Below are 22,880 nucleotides of genomic sequence, written 5' to 3'. Positions count from 1 at the left end.
TATTTTTAGAGGCAGCAGATACCCTTGGTGGAAATGGACAGTCCTACATAGGAAGAAAATCCAGGAAGTATGCAAAGTAGACACCAGGATACTAGGCATATATAATTTAATCAGAGATCACACAATATGACATAAAAACAGCAGTTGACTAGGATAATTATAATCTGCAACACGTGAAAACAGTTTAGAAAATGGATTAAGGTCATACTCTCTGACAGTAGGCTTCTTGGAAATACAGATGTAGAATCAGACAGATTTGTGTCATCTGTGCTACCTTTCCTTGTCATCAGATTAACTTGAACCAATAGCTTGGTATGGATTCAAGCAGTAGACGTGTTGTTGATTAATTAAGTCTTGTCTAGTGAGACTGTTAACCTCATAGAGCCACGAATAACTAACTATTGATTGATATTTTGGTATTTTAGATGCAAAAGCACATTCTTCCTAATAACTGGAAATACAGCTTAAGACTATTTTGTGGGACAGACCTGTGATTGTCTGAAATGGTAACTTGTTAGGTATAATTCTCCTAATTAGTGACAAATGTGCATTTACACATCAGAGACTAGAATTTTAGAGATTAATCCTAGTGGAATTTTCAGGGAAATCTTGTCTAACTATATTTATGAAAGCAAGAATATGTTCAGTTTTTTTTTTTTTTTTTCAGTTGGGTCTATTGACTGGCTTAAGCCGAGACTTTCTCCTTTTTCAGTCATGTAGTTACAAAAACTGTACATTACAAACAGTGTAGAAACAAGCTGAAAAGAATGTGCCACACATCCTGGGTAATCATCTAAATGCAGTTAAATACAAAAGAAAATACAGCCTACTCCCTTATAGTGCACAGTTATTGTTAGATACAATGTATCGCTAGTAAATGGTCATGGTCACCAACTCTAGTTGTCTCCAGCAGAGAGAATGAGAGCAAGATCCGTTCGGTAGAGCTTCCCCCCATCTGATAAAGCCATTATGCTTTTCTTGTATGTTGGAATATTATTAATATCCAGATCCTGTATAGAATATAGATAGCATTGTTATCCAGCTAAATATGGAAGTTAATTAACCACTGTCAAGTTATAAAATGTAGGATGAAAACTTCTTGTTACATCAATCCATTAAGAGGTAGATTAAATTCTTCCACAAATATGAATAATCGCAAGGTTGTTTAAAAATCTATTTATCACAGTTACACAGTTTTAGGCCAGTACCAAATCAGGTTAAGAATTGAATTCTACTTCTGCTACTCTATAAATCTTTAAAGTAGATTTCCAAAAACGGATGTGTGGTGCTTCTAGATCGATCCTTATAGTCTGCTTAAAAAGTGAGTGGCATTGTAACTAGATTACCTGTTTATTCTTCTCACACAGATCCTTCAGTAAAGCATCCAATTCGTTTTCATCTATGTATCCATTGCCATCCTGAGGGAGCAGAAATAAACCAGTTTACAACCCACTGCACAATAAGAGGGAGTGTAAGAAAAACGGAAATAACCGATTCTTCACAAAGTCTTCCTACTGCATACTTGGCAGATATTCCAACATCTTAATGTCAGACCCTCCAAATTCTTAATTGCTCCAAAGGTCCAAAATACATGTGAATTGCCTCTCATGCAACACCTTACATTTAAAAAACACTTTGAACTTTTTGAAGTACTTTTACATATAACGTCTCACTTTATGTTAACAGTATCCCTTCCTGTTGAAGTAATTAGGTTGTCGTTAAGTATGTTCACGTGAATATGGACCCGAAAGCCTGGGGAAGCTGTGTGACTAGGCTGATGTCACACCAGGTAGTGGCAGAGCTGTATCAGAGCCCACAGAGGAGTGATTTGATCCAGGAGTAGGGAAATTAGGAAAAAATAAGGGATGGTAACTACTGACATCACAAACAGCCTTTCCTCATATACATGATGTTACCATCTATTATACGGGGAGGATTCTCCTGGATATTTTCAACTAACTTAATCTTCCCACCCTGGAAAGTGGATATGATCTCCTGTTTACAAAAGAGGAAACCAAGGGTTAGAGGAGTTTGGTATCTTATTCAAAGCCTCAAAATAGATCAACTGTAGCATGGGCCTTGAATCAAAAAGCATCTAATTGGGAATACCAAATGACAAGATACGATGACAAGAGTAAATTGGCTGAGTAATTTTAATAGCTCATGTTTCTTGTAATATGGACCTTGAGTTTTAGGGTTTCTTCCTTGTGAGCATTTTCCAAATTCTTCTAAATAACCAAATTATAGATAAGAAAGAACTTTTACCTGATCATATAACTCAAAAGCTTTATTGAACTCTTTCCCACACATTTTGACTCCCTGGATGATAGAGAAGAGAGCAAAGGTTAAAGTGTTACTATTCTATTTCATTGTGTTTCCCTTGGCAAATCTCCCACAGTCTAACTTTTCAAGGAAAATATTGTTTATGGTAGGGAAAAGAGAAATACCTGAAATTTAAGAAGAAAATTCTCCTGTACAGGTAGTAACCTTTTGAGAGAGAAATAATAATAGATTAGATTTTTTGGGTAAGGATCAATTTATTACAATACCTGTGTACTTTTTTTTTCTTTTTAAAAAATATTTTATTTATTTATTTGACAGAGAGAGATCACAAGTAGGCAGAGAGGCAGGCAGAGTGAGAGGGAGGAAGCAGGCTTCCCGCCGAGCAGAGAGCCTGATGTGGGGCTCAATCCCAGGACCCTGAGTCCACGACCCGAGCTGAAGGCAGAGGCTTAACCCACTGAGCCACCCAGGTGCCCCACCTGTGTACTTCTTTTTTTTTTTTTTTTTTTTTTTCCACCTGTGTACTTCTTAAACTCACCTGGCCATCTCAGTTAATTCCAGCTTCCCATCATTATTTGAATCAAATAACTTCAGCTGAAAAACAGAAGGTTATTATTGTAACCACTGAAGAATGATTTATTGTAGGAAGGAGAAGAAAATTCAAAGTAAAGTATTTGGAGTTATCAATTACTCATATAGACTGTAAAATTCTAGAAACTAGCTTTTATTAAACTTCTAGTGCAAATTTTCAGTTCTATAAGTTGGGTCAATTGCCAAAGTTTATCAGGATAATATAGAATAGTCCAGGTAATAAAGATCTTAGCTAGATTATGGAATACCGTAATTTATTTTTCTTGCAACTATGTGTATGTGTCAAGATATGGGAGAGTTGGTGTCTGGCAGTGTAAAGTATATTCTAAAATTTTCCAAACAATAATATGAAAATAAATATTGGTCTCCCTCTTTTATAGCATAAATCACAAAGAGAAGCAATAGGCAGATTGTATGAATAAATTCTTAAGAGAACAGAATTTTTGACTAATTTTCAATTATTTTCCTTGGATAGTAGATACCTCCTCACCATACTTAGATTCACATCATACACCAAGACCCATCCAGATATAAATACACTCATACTCTTATTCAGGAAGCATGAATGTTTTTAGAAAGTAGCAGCTATTATTGTACATGGAGGGCCTATAGATGAGACATATTAAAATATATAAAGTTTGCATGCTACATATGTGAAAAGGCAACATTATTTTTGTGTTTTCAAAAAATGTGATCAGGTCATAATGGTTATAGGTTTAGTGAAGTCTCTTTAAGGGGAAAAAAGAACAGTCTCTGGTTTGAAATGTTCTAAGAATGCTTTGTAGGGGGCAGATTTTTTCAGAGTCTGACACTGACACATTTTATAAATTGTTGACCATAAGTTCTGATATCACCAAACTGTCTACCAAGACACTGGACACCTGAGCACACAATTGTGTGTCCATAGGGGACTATTTCCCTACATATATATTTAAATCTTAATTAGTACTTGATTAATTTGCCTCTCAGATTTGAACTGGTTTATGACATTGAATCAGATATGCCAGGCCAGTCCAACAGGGGGAAAACTCCCATCTGAGTAGTTTTTAAAAGACTGCTTCAAATTTCTACCTGAAAGGAGTTCTTACTTTAAATAGACATCCCATAAGGCTGGCACAAAACAGAAAATTGATAAATGTAGGTTATTGTCCATTTCCCATAAACTATTCAGAGCTTAGGTGTGCCCACTGTGACACATTTGTATGCTAGTGCTATGGATTAAAGAAGATGCTTTCTTGCAATGAAAAATTTTTAATTTTGAAATTAAAGATTAGTCCCGCTTTATAATATCATTCTATAGCGAATACGACAATAGTAAAGTTCTAGTGGTTTTTTTTCCCCCTCTGCATAAAAGTAGGCTCACAGTTTGAAATTAAGCCTCATAACTGAGGTTTATAACCAAGCCTTGTATAAGATGACTTCCCAGGGTAACTAAAAAGCCTAATTCCTTTATCAATCTAATAGAACATAATTTTTATAATATGCACTATGGTGGGGGTATTTATGTAAATCTGTAAGGTAAGAATTCACTGTACCTTTACAGTACTTAAAGCATGTATAAATATATGTACTGATTTGGACAATTTAAAAAATTTTGCCTGAATTTCAAAAATTATAATGTTGCCAAAATACTGACCCATAACTGAATCAGTTTGGCAAAGACTTTTCTTCATAGTTCTAATGCTATGCGTCAAATGAGGAAACTACCTACTTGAAATTGATGAACTTCATGGGTATTGGATTATTCTATCTAGAACTTCATAAATTTGTTCATTCCTAAAACATTAAGGGTCTATGTGTAAAGCAGTTTCCTTAGCTCATTATCAACATTCTATAAGATATCTTGGTTACTATTTATCATAGCATCAGGCTCAGGGTACATTTGGAACTCCTCATGCAAGCACCAAGACAGTATTCTAAAATGCCCATTTTTTTTTTAGTCACTCAATGAATAAAGTAGTTGTAAGTTCTGTTTAAACTCTTACAAAATTAATGATTTTGTGAGTCATGATAAAAACAAATTCAGAACCTTCAAAAAATGTTTTTAGTTATCTAATTTATGTATCTACAATGTAACTTACATGTGTATAAATTATATAATTACACTGGCTTTGTAAGAAAAATGATCTTTTGATAGATATAAATTACCTCCACAAGAAAAGAAATGCTCATGTGTTGAACCTTAAACCAATGATGACAGCACTCACTTGGCCTTACTTTTCAAGTGAAATGATACCTAAACGCATGTAATACCCACATGGTTTATTTATCTCATCCTCCACAGCCTTGAGAATTAACAAGAACACAGTAATATTTCATAGGTTCTTGGCTACTATCTCTCCAAGATCAGTCTTACCATTAGGTCTGTATATTCAGCTAGTTTTGTATCATCGACAGTCTTGTTTGCTTTTTCCAGCAGGTCCTTTAGAAAGTTCTGTTAAGAAAAAGAACACTCAGGTAAGTGTCATAAGTAACCTATAATCTATTTCCATTTCAGCCTGCCTTGAAATGGAATGTCCCGAGAATGCAAAGAAAGCCTCCTTTGGAGGACAGAGCTGGGTGAGGAGAGGACCTCAGAAGGGAGATTATGCCACTTGGTTCACTTGGCATTCCAGCCACGATGCTGCCTCTGACAGGTAAGATATCTGCCTTTTACTGAGACCTGATCTGTTGTGGTCTATGTTGCACTGCTTTTATGACTTCAATTAAATGTGTATCTGGATTGTACACTCTGTAGGAATCTGAGTACAAGCTTGTATACCAGCCAGTCCAATGGGTGCATTTCTACATAATGATATCTTCATAAAAGCTCATATGGCTTTCCCATAAGAAACACAAGGGCCCCTCTCTCTGCCATTGTAACAAGAGTGAAAATTATTAGCAAGCCAGATGGAGAGCTACCTATCATCTGAAGTGCATTTTCCGTGCTCACGAACTGTGAGGTTTATAGACTGTAGGAAGCTCGTTTCTCTGAAGGGCCAGTCCCATAGCTTTTGGGCTGAATGCAGTCCCAAACACCTTGGTTAGAAAGCTTCAGCTGGCTGTTCAGACTAAGACAGTTGGCCACAGATGATGTTCTCTAATCCTTGAAGGGTATGTGAATCATATTAAAATAGAGATTATTGTGGGAAGGATGAAAAAAGATCATTATTAATTTGACAGTTGGAGTTTAGGAGGGAGTTAAGTTTTTTAAAACAGAAATAAATCAAAAGTTTTCCAAAAACCACATAAATGACAGTGTTAACACTTAGGCATATAATATTCATTTTGTCTGGAGCTGTTCATTTGTGACTCCTTTATTTTTTTCCAAAAATCAATTAATGCAGTTATGGAAAACTAAGCAGATACTGTGTTTGGATATATTGAAGGATTGGGTTTCTTTGGTTCTGCAGTGGTTTATCTTCTTCCCAAATGTATGAATTCTGCTGGGCTGGTTTAACTTTATTCTTTTTGAGGAAGGAGACCTTTTTCTTGGTTTGATTAAATGCATTTTCATTTCAAGCATTCCATTTCAAATCCAAAGTGAAGCATGGAAAATTCAAAGTTATGTATTGGGGGTGAATTTTATTTTTGAGCCTTATGAGTCTTTTGTCAGAGATTAATTGGGTTAAAAATCTTCATCAGAGACTAAAATGGTGGTCACAAAAATAGCCTGGGAGAAACCTAGGGCCGCTGAGATTCAAAGTCGTGTCTGAGAGCAAGTGATGTTTTACTCTATTATGGATCTTAAAATTAGCTTTCTTGAAAGATCCATTAAAAAAGAATACCAACTTATCTTCAAAATTCCCCAGAGAGGAAGACTTCTATTTAGAATCTCTTTCTGAGAATAAAATGTAGAACAAAGAAGGTCAGTATTAGAAATGAGCTAAGGTTTTCATGATGAACTTGAAATGATTTTTAAAAGATTGGTTTTTTTGTCCTATAGAATAAAGACACAATAGCTTAGCTGTTACCTCATGAGCTCTAGGTTGTTGTGCTGCAAGTCTGTATAAAATATATTGTTTTCACGTTAGAAATGTTTATATTTCCAAGAGGCTGCTGTTGACTGTGTTTGAGCAATTTTACAGTGGTGCAAATGTCCTAGTTCCATCTCTAAAATTGTCTGTGACTCAAGCCATGTTAAACCATGACAAGGAAACTGAAGTTGATATTCCTATTTCCATACTTGACAAGAATCATTATCAGATAGTCTAGATTCTTTCATGAGCAGCTAGGTAAATTTGAAAAATCGAATCTCTCTAAATTTCTGTTTCTCTGTATAATGGAAATGATAATACATGTCTTGCAGGTTTTCTGAGAGGATTAAATCTTAAAATACATTTCAAGCACCTAATACTATACCTGCCACATAAGTATATTAATTTGCCTTCTGTTTAGTTACTCTCTCTCCTGGAGATTGACAAAATAGGGTCTCTGGACTGAGAAATCTTGGGGTCAGTTTAAGGAAATGACAGAAAGAATGTTGCCATACTTCTGAAAGACTACTAAATTATTGAGTTAATGAGTAATACAATGTATTGTGCCATGTGTATTTCACAAAATCTTTCATATACAGAATTTCACTCGAGCTTCACAGTAAATCGGAGTGAAAGGTATTATTATCCCCATTTAAAAGAAGAAAAAAGCAGATGCAATAACTTGATTTTAGATCTGTTTGGCTTCTCCTTCATATATTTTCCTCCCCCACCAGCTCTTCTGTACATCTGGGAGAGATGAATTGACAAATTCATTTTCAAAGTTACAATTTTTCAGAAGTTTGATTATAGTAGGACTTTGTTGTTGTTCTTGTTGAGAGGCAGGAGGTCTTACGGAATGGGTAGGGGACCTGGAGGCAGAGGATTTTGGGTTTAAACACGGCAAACCCAGCATCGTCTTTCTGTGTGGCCTCACTGTATCACTAAACTCTTAATCTTTTTCCTCATGAAGGTAGTAGTGATTTCCGAACTCACATGAAGATTAGATAAAATAATGTGCATACATATTGTAGGTGTCCAACAATTGTTTCTTTGTCTTTCTCTTGGGAGAGAAATCTGTTTATATTCGTTTAATTTATAAAATAAAATGCCAAATTTCAATGAAAAGGAGCATCTTATTTGGCTTAGAATATTATTGTTCTATCTATCTAGTATAACAACTTGTTTATATAACAGAAAATGCTAATTTTTTTTGCATTCCTGAATAGATTTTGAAGAAGTACTTGATGTCTCTTTTTTAATCTGGTACTTCATTAACGATGTGGAAGAGTGGGTGAAAATGTGCCATTGCTCAATGTAAGTTTCTTTTGTGGGAAGTTTTTTTAAAAAGTTAGAGTTCATAATTCTATTCAAGAGGAAAAAAACAGGTTTTTATTTGCTTACCTTAAGTTCCTCAGTTTCTATGAAGCCACTGTGATCAGTATCATATTTTCTCCATGTCTGTAAGTAATTTTGGATAAGGAAAACCAAATAGATTAAAAAATACACAACAATTTTCCTACACTAAGTAACTTTCTGAAGACCTCACTCATGGACAGAGCTCTATTTTACCTTCATGAATTCCTCACAGGACTTAAGCTGCTGGCATCGGAAGAGCAGCAGGAAGTTCTCTTCTGTGGGTAATACATGAGCCAACTGAAAAAGATTTAAAAAGTTGTAAGGGAAGCAACCCTTATCATTACTTCCTGCTTGGTTTTCTTGAATATATTAGAAGAAGTTTTATTGCCTAGAAAACCAGGAGAGGAAAAACGTTAGGACTGACCTTCCCTTTCTAATACTTTGTTCCCACAGAGAAGCATTGTCTTTTCTAATGCGTGGGTGCCCCTGAGTGACGGGGCTGCCTGGTCAGTGAGGTGGCTGTAGCAGGTGTGTTCAGAAAGCTCAGATAACACAGGTCTGACCACTCCTTATCTGCTGGACATCCAAGTAGATTCATCCCGGTGGCTTGAACCTTCATCTCTTCCGTGCCACAGAGCACTGCTGCTCTTCTCAGGGTGCACAGAATGTGGTATGTGTAGAGATATACATGACACGGAGAAGCAAAGAAAGTATGAAAAATGCAAATGGAGGGTAAAGGAAGGAAGGAAAAAAATGCATCCCCAGATCTGAGGAGAAAGCCTAAGAGATGCAGGGAAGATAAACTGAAGACAGGGGTGCCTGGGTGACTCAGCTGGTTAAAAGTCTACCTTCAGCTCAGGTCATGATCCCAGAGTCCTGGGATCACACCAGTGTCAGGTTCCCTGTTCAGTGGGGAGTCCGTTTCTCCCTCTTCCTTTCCCTCTGCCACCCCCCCCCAAATAAATAAATATATATTTTTTAAAGGATAAACTGAAGACTATTATAAGGCAGTGGAAAGAGAGGTGGAAAAGACAATTCATGATGAAGAGTGAAAAAGGAACAGTAATAGGAAGAAATAGTTCTCAAATTGTTGGTTTTAGCTAAGAGGATGTTCCACTTCAGATCCAGGGCTTGGGTTTAAGACCCTATTTATGACCCTCTGACCTGTCTCCTTAGATCTCATTTTATAACTTTAGAACCCTCCTCCTCCTCCTCTTTTTTTTTTTTAAAGGGCTCTAGATCCCATTTTAAGATGACTGTAATCTGTTATGTGTAGGAGGGAGGGAGCTGGATTGATGGCCTCACTGCAGGCATGGGTTCTATTCCTGGCTCAGCTGCTAATTAGCTGTGGTCCCCAGCAACTCCCTCAGCTACTTCTGGAACTTAGTACCTTCATCACTAAAATAAGGAGTTATGAAGTAGAAACCAATGTCTCTTAAATGGATTCAAAATGACTTTGAGACTCTGTTAGAATCACTACATCTTCACCATTAAAGAATGAAACTACACATACAATGTTTCACCTAATTTCCTTGAAGTTCAGGCATGGACGACCCTCATCCCTGGACTTTAGACTAAGCACCTTTGGTATGGATCAATCTCAAGTTCAGTATCCGTTCCAAAATTTCTACCAAATTATAGGAAAATCTATCTCCCCATGTCCCCTGAAAAAAAATTTCATCCATTTAGGTATATTAAAGCTTTTTAATATAAAATGTATCTTTTCAAATTTATGTGTTTTTATGTCTTTAAAATAATACCTCAAATTAGATCCATTCAGCTTATAGACATTACATATGGAAGTGAAACTAAGAAACGAAGCCATATATCTTGTTAGAATGTTAATATGACTCCTCAGAAGACCTTTTCTTATTTTGAAACAAAGGTCACTAGCATAGTTGTGCATTTACATAAGCATTCATTTGGGAAACAGGAAATAGCTAATGCCAATTCTTTTAGTTATCGGTATGTAACTTGTCAGATACCACTTTGTCAGCTGTTGTTGGCCCATCCATTTCTGGAGAGCAGGGACCATGCTTTGTCTGAATCTCCTATATGCCTAGGGTGGTCCTCAGTGCATTATATGCCTGACCTAAATGCTGGGGATTGGTTGATAATTTACTTCATTAAAAATACCTACTTAACATGATTTGTAGTATTTGTTTTTACTATCTTCATTGCAATTTTCTATATTGCTTGAATTTTAATAGCTGTATTTTCAACGAAATGTAACTTTTCTTTTTTTTTTTTTTTAAGATTTTATTTATTTGACAGACAGAGATCACAAGTAAGCAGAGAGGCAGGCAGAGAAAGGGGGAGGAGCAGGCTCACCGCTGAGCAGAGAGCCCCATGCGGGGCTCCATCCCAGGACCCTGGGATCATGACCTGAGCCGAAGGCAGAGGCTTTAACCCACTGAGCCACCCAGGCGCCCAGAAATGTAACTTTTCTTAAAAAAAATTACACACAGAAAAAAAATAAAAGAATGAACTAGTAAGTAATTACTAATGTAAAATAAGGGAAAATTTAACCATCTTTGTCTCAAAAATTAAAGTTCGTATGACTGGCATAAAATTTAGAGGTCTCTAGAATGTCAAATATAGAGATGGTAAAATTGTTCTGCATATATAGTAAAAATGTGTATTTTTTTTCCCATGTCATTTGGTCCTCCTCAGTTTCATTTATTTTAAAACATTACAGACTATATCTACATGCACATTGTGAATCTATTAGTTTGAGCTGTAATGTTAAACTGAATATACAGCCATCCTATTTTAATCATTAGAAAAGCATCTCAAACATGTAAAAGATTATAATGAAACAAGCTAACCATTAAAAGAGAAACAATGAATATGTGTGGATAGGATGTAACTATAGTGAACATAAATCATCTTTTTAAAGGGTTGTTTCACCTTTGGTCCTTCTGTTGATGCTTCCATCAATACATCAATGTTCAAATTTCAGAGCTGGGTGCAGTAACTCTCCAGCACTAGTGTCTTAGAGCATTTCTACAAAGTAGGAGAGGTCTTTTATTGAAGGTGTCAAGTAAGGTGGCTTTATTCTCAGATTTGTTAAGTCCCTGCTGTTCATGGAAATATTCAGTATTGTCTGATCCAAGGTTACTGGTAATTTCTTAATCCTTGGGCTGCCTGGCTGTTCTTTTATGAACTCACAAAACTTTGTTATGGTTTGGAAAAGAGGGAAGAATATCAAGGCAATAATTAGAAGGCAGATGATTGTAACCAGAATTCCTCAGAGCTTCAGGTGTGAGAACTGGTACCTGTCACTGAGAGTGGGGAAGTAAAAGTTGCCTGTCTCTCCTAGATATATAAAAACTACACACATCTTGAGGATAGGGTCTCTGTCTTATTACTGTTTCTTTGCCCAACACCTGCAAAAATGTCAGTAAATACCTTACTGAATTTATGAATGAAGGCAATGGAGCGTGGCCTAGGGTCAGCATAAGCTCTAACTAAAGTTCCTTTGGAGATAATTCAAGTAACTTATTACTGAATTGTGGATAGATTTTGGGTGGATATTGTGATCCTCTACCCAGAGGTTTCTTTAAAAGGTGCTGGGAGTGTTACTTTGGGAGAGCCTCTGGGGTGCCTTTGGGAGATTATCTAGGCTGAAGAGAGCTGCCTTCCCAAGGATACTATGTCCTATGACTCATCCATGTGAAGAGAAAAAGGCACAGCCCTGTCACTCAATTTGGGACTTCTGTGAGAGGCCGTTGCAGCTTTCAAGTCTGCTGTAGGGTCAACCGAAGCCTCTACTATATAGTCCGAGACTATATCACGGACCACTGTCTCCCTCTGGCCAGTCCTGCTCTCTTTATTTCCCCTCAACAGATATTGGTTCTAAGAGTACCTCCTAATAAATTTACTTACTGCTCATTTTCGACTTAGATCCACTTCCCAGGGAACTGAACATGTCACAGGGTTTTTACACTTTTGTTCTATTCCTAGGCATAATGTAGAACCCTCTTCTTATGTCTTGGAGCAGGCTGAAATTCTTTGCTGTAGCTCATACAGCTATGATTCAGAACCTACTAGGCACTGTGCTGATACTGGGGATTCATAGTCACTGTGGGTAAGAACCTCAGAGGGAAGCAGATAATTTCAAACATTATTCCCACGATTTCAAAAAAGGAGATGTAGTGATAAATTTCAAGTATTAGTTACAAAGAGAGCACACACAATGGGCAATTTTACTAAAAACATAAGTGACCGAGCTATGTAAGTCAAAGCACACATGAAGCATAATTCTTGAAGACATTGGTGGTGCATGTTAACCTCTGTCAACAAATATTAACAGAGCATTCACTTCTTTCATTTGGAAACCAGAGCAGTATTCTTCCTAGGCAATTAAGTGATTCCAAGAAATTTGGAAAGCAAATAATCTTACGTAAATTTAAGGCCAGTTGAGTTTAATAATTTCAATATGAAAAATTATATAAGAAATTGTTACAAGTCTTTGTCTTCAGAAGAATGGTGTCGATGTTCAGTTTTTTTAAAAAATAATGATAGCAACTACTACAGTGTGCCAGATTGATGTATTTGTTTGATCTGCTTTCTCACATTTGATGTTGGTACTTATATACCGTCCCTCTTTACAAAGAAACAGGCAGAGAGGATAAATGAATTGCCGTCATTTAGTGTGAACCAGATTTGAAAAATCCGACCATCTGACTTTCTTGACTTTTGAAGCCTTTGTCTTTAACCATCATGCTCCATTAAAATCTCCAATCAAAAACCTTTTCCTAATCATTGAAAATTATTTATCTGGAGAGAAGTTTTTAATCTGATTTTACTGTTCATCATTTCCCCAAATTCTGAGGTGAAAAAGTAGTCTGCTATGAAAAATTACATTCACTATAGCTAAAGTTACATGCTCAAATCCTACTGTGGAAGAAAAGAGGGAAAATAGTGTGTGCCTCCCTGGGAGAGATGTTACAGTTTTAGGATTAAAATAGCTTTTAGATCTTTTTTTTTTTTCAGTGTATGCACTGACCTGGACAAATACCAAAAAAAAAAAAAAAAAATTGAAGATGATGGTAGTTTCCAACACGTTGCCCAAGGGATTAGGTGAAAAACTTAGAGTTGATATCCTACTAAGGGAGATATTTGTACTTACTAGAAATTTCTTCTCTGGCACTTATATTATCTGCTGAATCATTCAGTCTTCCTTTCTAATTATTTTAACCAGCCTTCCCCACAATAAAGCTATTAGCCTGAATAAATTTAGAACATTTTTTGACTGTCATGGTGTTTGTTAAAGTATCTCAAAATTTCAGTGCTCTTGTTTTGAATTCATATTAACAATCTCTTTATAAATTGTATTTGTGTGAATTTTAAAATCTAAAGACATGAAATTTTAAAAGTTCAGAAGAACGACATCTATATACTACCCTTCATTTTATGTATTTCTGGATAGCAAAAGCATGTTGTTTGCAAGGTCAGTCCATTTCAGGATAGAACTCTGAAAATTAATCACTATATTTTCTGATCTTTTGAACAACACATTTCAATTAAAGTCAAATCACTTTAGCTCATTTCCAATAGGAAAGCAGACTACCACATGAATATCATTTGGTTTGCCTTAATTAGATTTTTGAGGATCCCATCTGTATGCCTATTAAATATATAGGAACAACTAACTTCTTTTCCCTTTGAGCAATAAAGCGACATTATCTTGATGTGACTAGGTAGATTATCATAAATTTTGGAAAACATGGGGTTTCCCATTCCATCATGGCTGGCTAGAGTGTGTGTATTTGTGTCCCATGTTATATATAGGATTTCTTAGCAAGTGGGGAAAAAAAAGATAAACTTTATTTTATTCAACTTCCTAGTGGACACGCCAGGATGTGTTATAAATTTGGACATTCCCACTCTTCCTCTCCTTGTTTATGACTCATAATCTCTAACTTTCAATTTCTTCTTTCCAATGATTTTCAGAACCTCTCTTTACTCTCTTCACTCCTACTTCCCCACTCTAGACCTAATCAGCATGCCTATGAACTCCTGCAGTGATCATTCTTTCTGCTCTCCGATTCTAATGCTCTTCTCTCCAGCTAATCCCCATTCCACCCCTCCTCTTGCGTGTGGCTGATAACTCAGATTAATGAATAGAATTATGGAATCATGATCAGATCTAGGCTTGCATACACCTGTTGTTACTCCCTGCCACTGGGGCCGTGGATACAGCATTTAAGCTTTCTGGGTTTCAGTTTCTTCATCCTTAAAATGAGGAGTTTTGGCTAGTTTTCCCCAGGAGTCCCATCAGGCAAAAAATTCTGTGTCCTGGGGCACCTGGGTGGCTCAGTGTTAGGTTAAAGCCTCTGCTTTCAGCTCAGGTCATGATCCCAGGGTCCTGGGATCAAGCCCCGCATCGGGCTCTCTGTTCAGTGGGGAGCCTGCTTTCCCCTCTCTCTCTCTGCCTCCCTCTCTGCCTACTTATGATCTCTGTCTGTCAAATAAATTAAAAAAAAAAAAAATTCTGTGTCCTGGGATAGTTAGTTAAGTGAGACACATAAGAATTTATTCAAAAGTTTTTCTCCCTTTAAACTCTGTCTTCTTCAGCTGTTCTGTAAGCTTTGCCCAAATCATGTTTCAAATGCTTTGGCTAGATAACTCCTCTATGTTTCATGCATCCTGTTCAACCAAGCTAAACATAAAGCCTTTCCCAAAGTAATCAACCAACTGAAGCTTGGAACGATTTTCTTTCAATGCAGAAGATGCACAGATTATTTATTATTTTAAAAAAGTAGAATAGGGGCGCCTGAGTGGCTCAGTTGGTTAAGTGACTGCCTTCAGCTCAGGTCATGATCCTGGAGTCCTGGGATCGAGTCCCACATCAGGCTCCCAGCTCCACGGGGAGTCTGCTTCTCCCTCTGACCTTCTCCTCGCTCATGCTCTCTCTCACTGTCTCTCTCTCTCTCTCTCTCAAATAAATAAATAAATAAAATTTAAAAAAAACAAAAAATAAAAAAGTAGAATAGTTTAGAGGAACACGACTGGGTTCTGGCTGTTCCACCATTTATTTCTTATTTTTTCTTTGGTCAAATTCTATTGAAGCCACAGATTCCCCAGCTATAAAATAGGTCTTTACACTATAAGTTAGGCTTCCTTTATTTTGTCACAAGGATCAAATGAGAGAATGCATTTTAGAAATTGTATATTGTCATACTAATGTACTAATGTAAATTTTCTTACTGTGATTACTATAAAATTTCTCAATTCTTCATTTTAGCCTCCATTACCTTCCTTATCCTCGTCTATTACCAATTTTTTCTCACACATAAAACTTTTCTATAATAGTTTATTATCTCAAACTTCTAGAGAAATTTCTTTCCTCAAACTTCTAGGACAATGCATCTGCTAGTAGTGGCCCCCAGGCTCTCATTCAAATATGGCTTCAAATTGTAATTCGTAAGTGGTGATACTCTACCATGTTTAGTAAAACCTGGACTCAGAACGGATTCATCGAGTCCTTTTAAAAGTGTGAAATGCATGTGAATTGGATCACGATTTTTTTTATACTATTGTTTAATTTACTTTCAAAGAAATTAAGTAAAATAAATAGCTGAGACCACTGGAGTCCTTTAAGGTGAAGTATGTTAAATATTAGATGATGGTCCTTCCTCTACTGGAATTATAAAATATTATAAAATATGTCAAGCTTTGAAATGACCACATCTATAATTTCACTGATTTTAGATTTTCCAATTCATTTTGAATAGATTTACCTCATCTCATTTATGGTCTTTTAAAGGTTATTTTCTTTTCCTTAATGATTTTGTATCTTGATGAGTTTACATCTATGTCAATCTGTAAGTTCCAGTACCATTAATTTATCTATGTATATTGTAATGAGTTATACAAAGGCAAAGGGGAAAGTATATACTCCAGGGAAATGTTTTAATTACAAAGGTAATAATAGTATGTCCTTTCTTAACTCCTTTTGTAGGTAGCTGCTTAAAAATAAGCATTTCACATTGAATGGCAGATGTCCTGTAAGATCAATTAATTGAAAGCCAAGTTAATTCTCTGAATCGAAGGTAAATTATGACTACATGTTGTTGATGGCCAGACTACATCACAACCTAATACACTAAGAATATTATAATAACATAATTATACTTTTGATTTGGCATATTTTAAAATATCACCTATTAATTTTTCTGGACAAAGCAGTCCACTCAATTTCTCTAATAGGTTGCAGAGATCAAGTAGCTGCGACACCAGAGCTTCAGAAAGTACAAGTAAGGAAAACAACAGCTCCTGCACAAATCTGAGAATGCTGAAGAGCTGATGCATAGTCCAAGTCTGGCTTCCTTGACTCATAAACAAAATTCGTCCTCCACAGGAATAGTCCTCATCAGAAGATAGGATTTGACACCCACAATTTTATCTTTTAGAGACTCAGAAGAAATCCTTACCTATAACACATCATAAAATATTCATTAACTTTAGTTCTTTGTTTTTACTAAGGTCAACTGCCAATCTAAAATAGAATTTCAGGAACCAGGATGCAGCTTTCTGCCATCGTCATAGTGATTACAAATATACAGAAAACTGTATGCTGTTAAGTAAGAAATATCAGTGAACCATGTACTTGGTTGGTGTTTTATCCAAGTGAGGCAGGGTAATGTAATGGCAGAGGTACTTGTCTAGGTGTCTGGGACCTGGGCTTCTAACTGTACTGATGCCAGCAAATAGGCACATAACCAAAGGAAAATCATTTCACCTTTCCACATTTTGGTTTCATAATGTATTCTATTTAGGCTCTGTATTAGGCAAACTCTAAGGTCTCTTTCTTAGCATTTTGATTTTATAATTTTGAATAGAAGATAACATTTTACTTAGGCAAAATAAGCCTCTCCAAATCAAATCAAATCAAATATGATCTTGTCATATCCTGTCTGAGTTGGATTCAAGTACAAAATAAAGCTCATTTCTTAAAAATATATCAGAAAAATACTAAGTTCCTTACCTCTACAATTCCTATTTTTCCATCATCTCTCTGCCCATACTGATCCACGAAGGTTTTCATCTCTGGTGATAACTCCTAAAATTATATCAAAAGGTAAGAAGTTTATTTTAAAAAAACTACCAATTGTGCTTCTGATATGTTAATAACTTCTGCAAAGAAAAACTGGAATTGAAACCATTTAGAATTATGCACACTGATAAACTATTCTCATGAAAACTGAAGATATAACTGATACACAGTATTTACTGGTTTCAAATGAAAGGGTTACTATTATAATTTCTGAATCAATTACTGATTTATCTTCTTTAGTTTTGAGAATATGCTATCCTTTGAAAATGTAGTCAGAATTACTGAGTTCATAACTGTTAGTGAATTTAAATATAATGTACTTTAAACATTGCTTCCTTCAGGAAATATTCTTGTTCCAACTAATTGCCCTATAACATTTTCCTTATTTTAACACGTTTATCCATGGGAAGTAATAATAGGTGTTTTCAGTTTGGACAAGCAAGAAATGTGAATGTTGGAGTGCCTCACATTGTCACTCTTCAATGTTTCTAGTATCTTCAGGTTCCCAACACAGAAGTGGCATTTGCTGATTAAATACATTGAACAATTAAATTAAAAAAATTTTCAGATAAAAAAATGACTTTACCAATTTGAACTTTCATTAGAGACAATTTTGATGATCTTATTGAAAGCTACTGGTTATATGTTCAGGATCTTTGCCTCCCAGAATAACTTAGAGAGTAATTTTCCAGTGTTTCCATTTTTTCCTGAGATGTTTTCTCTCCCATGTATTTTAGTACAAGAAGATATGTTTAAGAGGGACAAAATGAATGCTTTCATCTCATTTGAATTATTTTGTCCAATCTATTCTATTGCTTACATAATCTCTTCACATATTGACAGATTAGAGGGCTATGAACTGTAAACTAGTGATCTGAATATAGAACTAGTATTCAGGAAGTTGAATTTATACCCTTGGGTCTCCAACATGGCCCATTTTAGATAGCCCTGTTGCATCAACTGAAGCCAATTTAAAATAGGTCAACCTTTACTAATATCCTATTCTATGTCCTTGGGAAAGTGTATTAAGGTCTCAGTTTTTATCATAACAAGATGATGGTATTATCTAGCCCATGAGTTTGCTTTAGGGATAGGTAGGTTAATATAGTTCAAGAGTCATATTGAAGCTGAATATCATTACTACTAGTTATTGCAGAATTCTTTTTGAACCAAAGTAAATATTTTTAGAATTGAAGTAACAAATGGTAATCAAGCAATTTAATTATAAAGTAGTCTTTGTAACAAAACTCTTCTATGGTTTAATTGTAATTTGCATTTATTAAATTTTATTACAGCAGTAAGAGAAGGAAAGAGTTCATCCCTTGGCATTAGTGGAATCTTCAGTTTTGTTTTTTGCACATACCTTAAAGTAAACAAAAACAAATAATTTGATTTTAAATCTCAAAAATCACATGTACTACTAGTTTAACTAGCAGACATGACATTTAGTTTGTGAACATCTTGGGTGGTAATTATGTCAAAATCTAGGTTTTAAACAGTACAAAATGTAATGACAATGATAATAATAAAATCAAGCTTTATAAAATGCAAATTTAAAGGCAAAATCCCATGTTTAGTATAAAAGGGTAGCTTTGAAAATATTTTGGGTTTTTATATTTCATTAATATTATATTCAGTTGGAGTGCCTGGGTGGCTCAGTAGGTTAAGCATTTGCCTTCCACTTAGGTCGTGATCCCAGGGTCCTGAGACGGAGTCCCATGGCTGACTCACAGCTCAAGGGAGCCTGCTTCACCCTCTCCCTCTGCCAGTCCTCCTGTTTGTGCTCTCTCTCTCCCTTTCTTTCAAATAAATAAAATCTTTTAAAAAAGTTATATTCACTTATAATTAGTGAAATTTTTAAAATTTCACAGTAATAATACGACAACCCAAATAGTGCTATAGTGCTTCCATTAATACAATGAAATTTGTTATCTTGTGGCCAGAAATGAAAAGAAACCTGGATTTTAAGATTAGTCTTTATATTCTACAAAAAAAGAAGAAAGGGTTTACTACAATGAGGCCAGTAGTATAGGGATGTGTTTGTCCAGTACATGAACCTCTCAGTCTAGATCTCAATTTAGATTTTAACTATCCAAAGCCTATACACATAACCCAGAAAAATACTCAACAATCAACATATTAAGCAACTTGATTTAATCTCATACCTGTGCTCAAGTCTGCTATTTTTGGATTAATACCTAATAATTAGAATTTCCAATAGCTTAAAATTGGAGCCCGAGCAGTAGAAAAAAACTTTTAAATCTTTAGAACTCTAACATGAAGTTATTTGTTTACAAAACAGTACAAATATTTAAATGGGAAAAGAAAAATCTCAAAAAATATAGTTTCTAAATATCTGAATTTCTAAACTGAAAATAAATCACAATATTAAAATTCTAAAAAAAATAATCATTTAGCTACTAGAAGTGTCTTGCAATGTTTTAATTTGAAACCATATGGCAAGTAAGATTATTCCAAGCAGATATTTTAAATGAAATAAGGAACTGTTTTTGCTTTATTAATAGCAAAGATATATAGAACTATAATATTACATGAATTTATTTATGATAATATATAAGGAGGGGAGGGTGTAGAGAGAGTGTATAAAACATTTCCTATTTTATTTGATCCTTCCAGGTTTATATAATATTAAATCTGGGTAAAACAATCCCCAGAGTGTTATCTGGTTTTAAATCCATTCTGTCCATGATTTTAGCAACTGATAGTTCTGTAATACATTATAATACATTTCAGCGTCCTCTGGTAGTCTTTTGAATATGTTGTACAGAGATGTGTATTACACAATTTAGTTAGAAAAAGAGTAACTCTGTTAGTAACATATTTATAAAATATCTATACATACGTCAGTGCTTAAGGTGATCTGCTAAAGATCACATACATCCATGTTTTCCTCTAAAGACATAAAAGTTATATATAATTTGTAATGTAAAATCTCTAGCCAGTAGTTAAAAGGCCAAAATCATTAACTTCTAACTAGCCCAAATCCAACACAGTCTTCTGAAATGTAGTCTTACATAAACCCCAGTATACTAGTAAAATTCTTGTCCTATTTTCCTCTCTACAATCATCCCATCTATGTTCTAAACCCGGGTATACTTTATTTTTATGCTGAGAACATCTTAACAGGTCAATTTAAGCCCACCGGAAGTTATTCATAATTGGTAAGAATTGTCATTTGTTTAATTACCTAATGGCTTAAATCACAAATATACCTTGATTTCAAGACCCCATTAGTTTTTTCAATCAGAGTATAGCTTTGCTTTTTAAAAAATATATGAAATTCTTAAAATTGTTTTACTTTTTACATCTCTGACTTCTGGGTTTCTCCCTCTTAACAGAAACGAACATCTTTCTTGTTAAGTTCTTGCTCATTATTATGTTACAAACTGTCCAACTTTCCCCCAGTGAGAAAAGTCAAGATAGAACATTTTCTTATCTGTCCAACCACATCAAACCTCAAAATAAGTAGCAATAAAACAAGAGATGCACAATCTGCAGCTCTGTTTCCTGACCACCAAGGGGCAGAAATGTATTTCTCCGCCCCCCCCCCGCCCCCACTTCTCACGCAGTTAAAGAGAAGTTAAAAATTACCTTGTAGAACTCGATCGAAGACGAGGTGATCTGCTAAAAGATCTCATGCACCCACACTTTTAAGCATTATTAAAGCAAGCACAAGTACAGAATCTATATTTTAAAAGCTCTGATTTCATAGTGTAAGGTTTCTCCCGTTAGGGGCTCTCTTTCCCCTTTTCATCCCCCCCTCCCCCACAGTTCGGAAAGGTGCTTTTCCTCTCCTTTCTCAAGTCAATAAATCTGCATTCCCTGGAAACCACTTGATCGCCGATGGCTCATTATGAAAACTTCAGAATATATATGTTTTAAGGTTGAAGGTCTTTTTCCTTGGTTGCAAACTTAAACCTACCAATCCAGCTTTCTTCCGTGCTTGCTGGAGTTCCTGAATCAAGTTCTGCAGCTCCTTTCCTTCCAGGTAGCCACTTCCTGAAAAGACAAAGAGGCACCCAGGTATCAGACATCTCATTCTGAGTTTCTTCCCCTTTCAATTTCCATAACAGCTATAGTTCTGGCCACCTGCAAAGCTCTCTCCCCCGTACATTGATTAACTCTGAAAGGATGCGGAAAGGGTAGCGGAAAGGGTAGCGCAGCCCTCTCCCCCGTGTCAAAGTTTGGACCCCCTAAGGGAAAAGAAGGATGGTACCGATGTTAAGAATAGCCAGAGAAACTTTAGGGTGTGGTGTCCCCTTATCTCTGCTCCTTCTCTCTCACTCTCCTCCTCCCCCGCCTTCCTACTATTAGCATTCTTGGAGAGAAAAAAAAAAGTTGAAGGTTTTGGGCTAACGTAGAAAAACACATAGAAACTTTCAAGTTGATGGTTTGAGAGGAAGCAGGAGAGACAAGATTAGGGAGGTGGGGGAAGAAGTAAAGAAATGAGGGAAAATAGGATTAGGAGGCTCAGGGGAGGGGAAAAGGATAGAGAAGGGCTGGGACATGGGGTCTTCAAACAGTTAAAAAGAGAGGAGATAATCACCGTCTGCGTCGAAATGAAGCCAGATCTCGAAAAACTGTGAGGCTGTGATCAGGGAGGATTGCAGGTGGGATTCTGCCATTGTACAGCCGAGTGTGTGCGTGTATGAGTATGCGTGTGTGTGTCAGTGCGAGTGTGGGGTGAGCAAAAACCTCAGGGTGTGTGTGTGTGTGTGTGTGTGTGGTGTGGTGTGGTGTGTGTGTGTGTGTGCGCGTGTGTGAAAGAGATCTGCGGAGGAAGACAGGGGCGGGCGCTGCCGGGAGCTGTCCTCGGTGCTGCTCTTCTCAGGCGGTCTTCCCGAGTTCTCTCCACACCCCGCACCCAGTTCTCAGTATTTATCCTGACAGCGGAGCTGGGCCACGCCTCCTCCTGCCTCCCATTCCTCATTCCCGCCTCTAGCTCGCATCAACCTTTTTCCCCTCCCAGTTTTCTCCTCTCCTCGCAGGAAAGCTTGCTGGAGCAGGAGTTTTAGAGTGTAGGAGCAGCAGGTGGTGGGAGATCCTTAGCTCAGAGACTGAAGCCTGAAAACAGACACTCTTTCCCCCACATTCTCCTAATCTATAAACTATCTTCGTTCTTGAATATTATAGTGAAATAACATAAAGAGGTTTTGATTTTCAGATGCAAGGGGAAAGCTGATAAACAATACCACCATACAAATGGGGTGTGTGTGTGTGAGAGAGAGAGAGAGAGACAGAGAGAGAGAAGAAAGGAGACTTCTCTGAGACATTTTGGTATTTGTTTGAACAAAGTCAGGTGAAAGCTTGGCAAGTATTAGGTTACTTTGATTAATGTGTACAATTAATTTATTGCTATCAACCACTCTATTTTGTACTGGAGCGTCATCCTAGGAATGTTTCTTAAGATGGTTTAAATGAACAAGACCTGCCAACATTATGAAGTAGGATTATGTGGTTTTTTTTTTTTTCCAACTTGAAGTAAACTTATAACTGGAAAGTGATAAAATTATAAAATCTTAAAATGTTAGAGAAAGAAGTGATCTTAGAACTATTATGGTTTACTTCCTATGAGCTTAGAAAGAACAAGCCCAAGCTAAAAGAAACCA

The 22,880-nt window shown here is 36.1% G+C and overlaps 1 protein-coding gene across 1 annotated transcript; it reads right to left on the bottom strand.

Annotated features, from left to right (window-relative positions):
- Nucleotides 1-89: 89 nt before the first annotated feature.
- CALB1 (calbindin 1) lies at nucleotides 90-22,143 on the bottom strand. The gene is made up of 11 exons (XM_047728530.1): nucleotides 21,818-22,143; nucleotides 21,194-21,270; nucleotides 17,182-17,256; nucleotides 8,400-8,483; nucleotides 8,232-8,288; nucleotides 5,231-5,308; nucleotides 2,822-2,877; nucleotides 2,448-2,487; nucleotides 2,266-2,319; nucleotides 1,347-1,418; nucleotides 90-1,010 (listed from the first exon to the last, which is right to left on the bottom strand). Exons 1-11 carry the CDS (start codon nucleotides 21,894-21,896, stop codon nucleotides 897-899), a joined length of 786 nt encoding a protein of 261 aa, XP_047584486.1. The 5' UTR covers nucleotides 21,897-22,143; the 3' UTR covers nucleotides 90-896.
- Between the last annotated feature and the right edge of the window lie 737 nt (nucleotides 22,144-22,880).

Source organism: Lutra lutra, chromosome 4, assembly GCF_902655055.1.
Source record: "Lutra lutra chromosome 4, mLutLut1.2, whole genome shotgun sequence".
NCBI classification, from domain to species: domain Eukaryota; kingdom Metazoa; phylum Chordata; class Mammalia; order Carnivora; family Mustelidae; genus Lutra; species Lutra lutra.
The sequence above is the reverse complement of the archived record's forward strand: the minus strand, read 5'-3'. Positions and strand labels throughout refer to the sequence as shown.

What these genes read in the sequence shown, in the direction of transcription:
- CALB1 (XM_047728530.1), bottom strand. Translation starts at nt 21,896, where the DNA reads ATGGCAGAATCCCACCTGCAATCCTCCCTGATCACAGCCTCACAGTTT. An exon ending in CACGGAAGAAAGCTGGATTG is followed by an intron (nt 17,257 to 21,193) that starts GTAGGTTTAAGT and finishes ATATAATTTTAG; the next exon opens with GAGTTATCACCAGAGATGAA. An exon ending in GAAAAATAGGAATTGTAGAG is followed by an intron (nt 8,484 to 17,181) that starts GTAAGGAACTTA and finishes AATCTTTTTCAG; the next exon opens with TTGGCTCATGTATTACCCAC.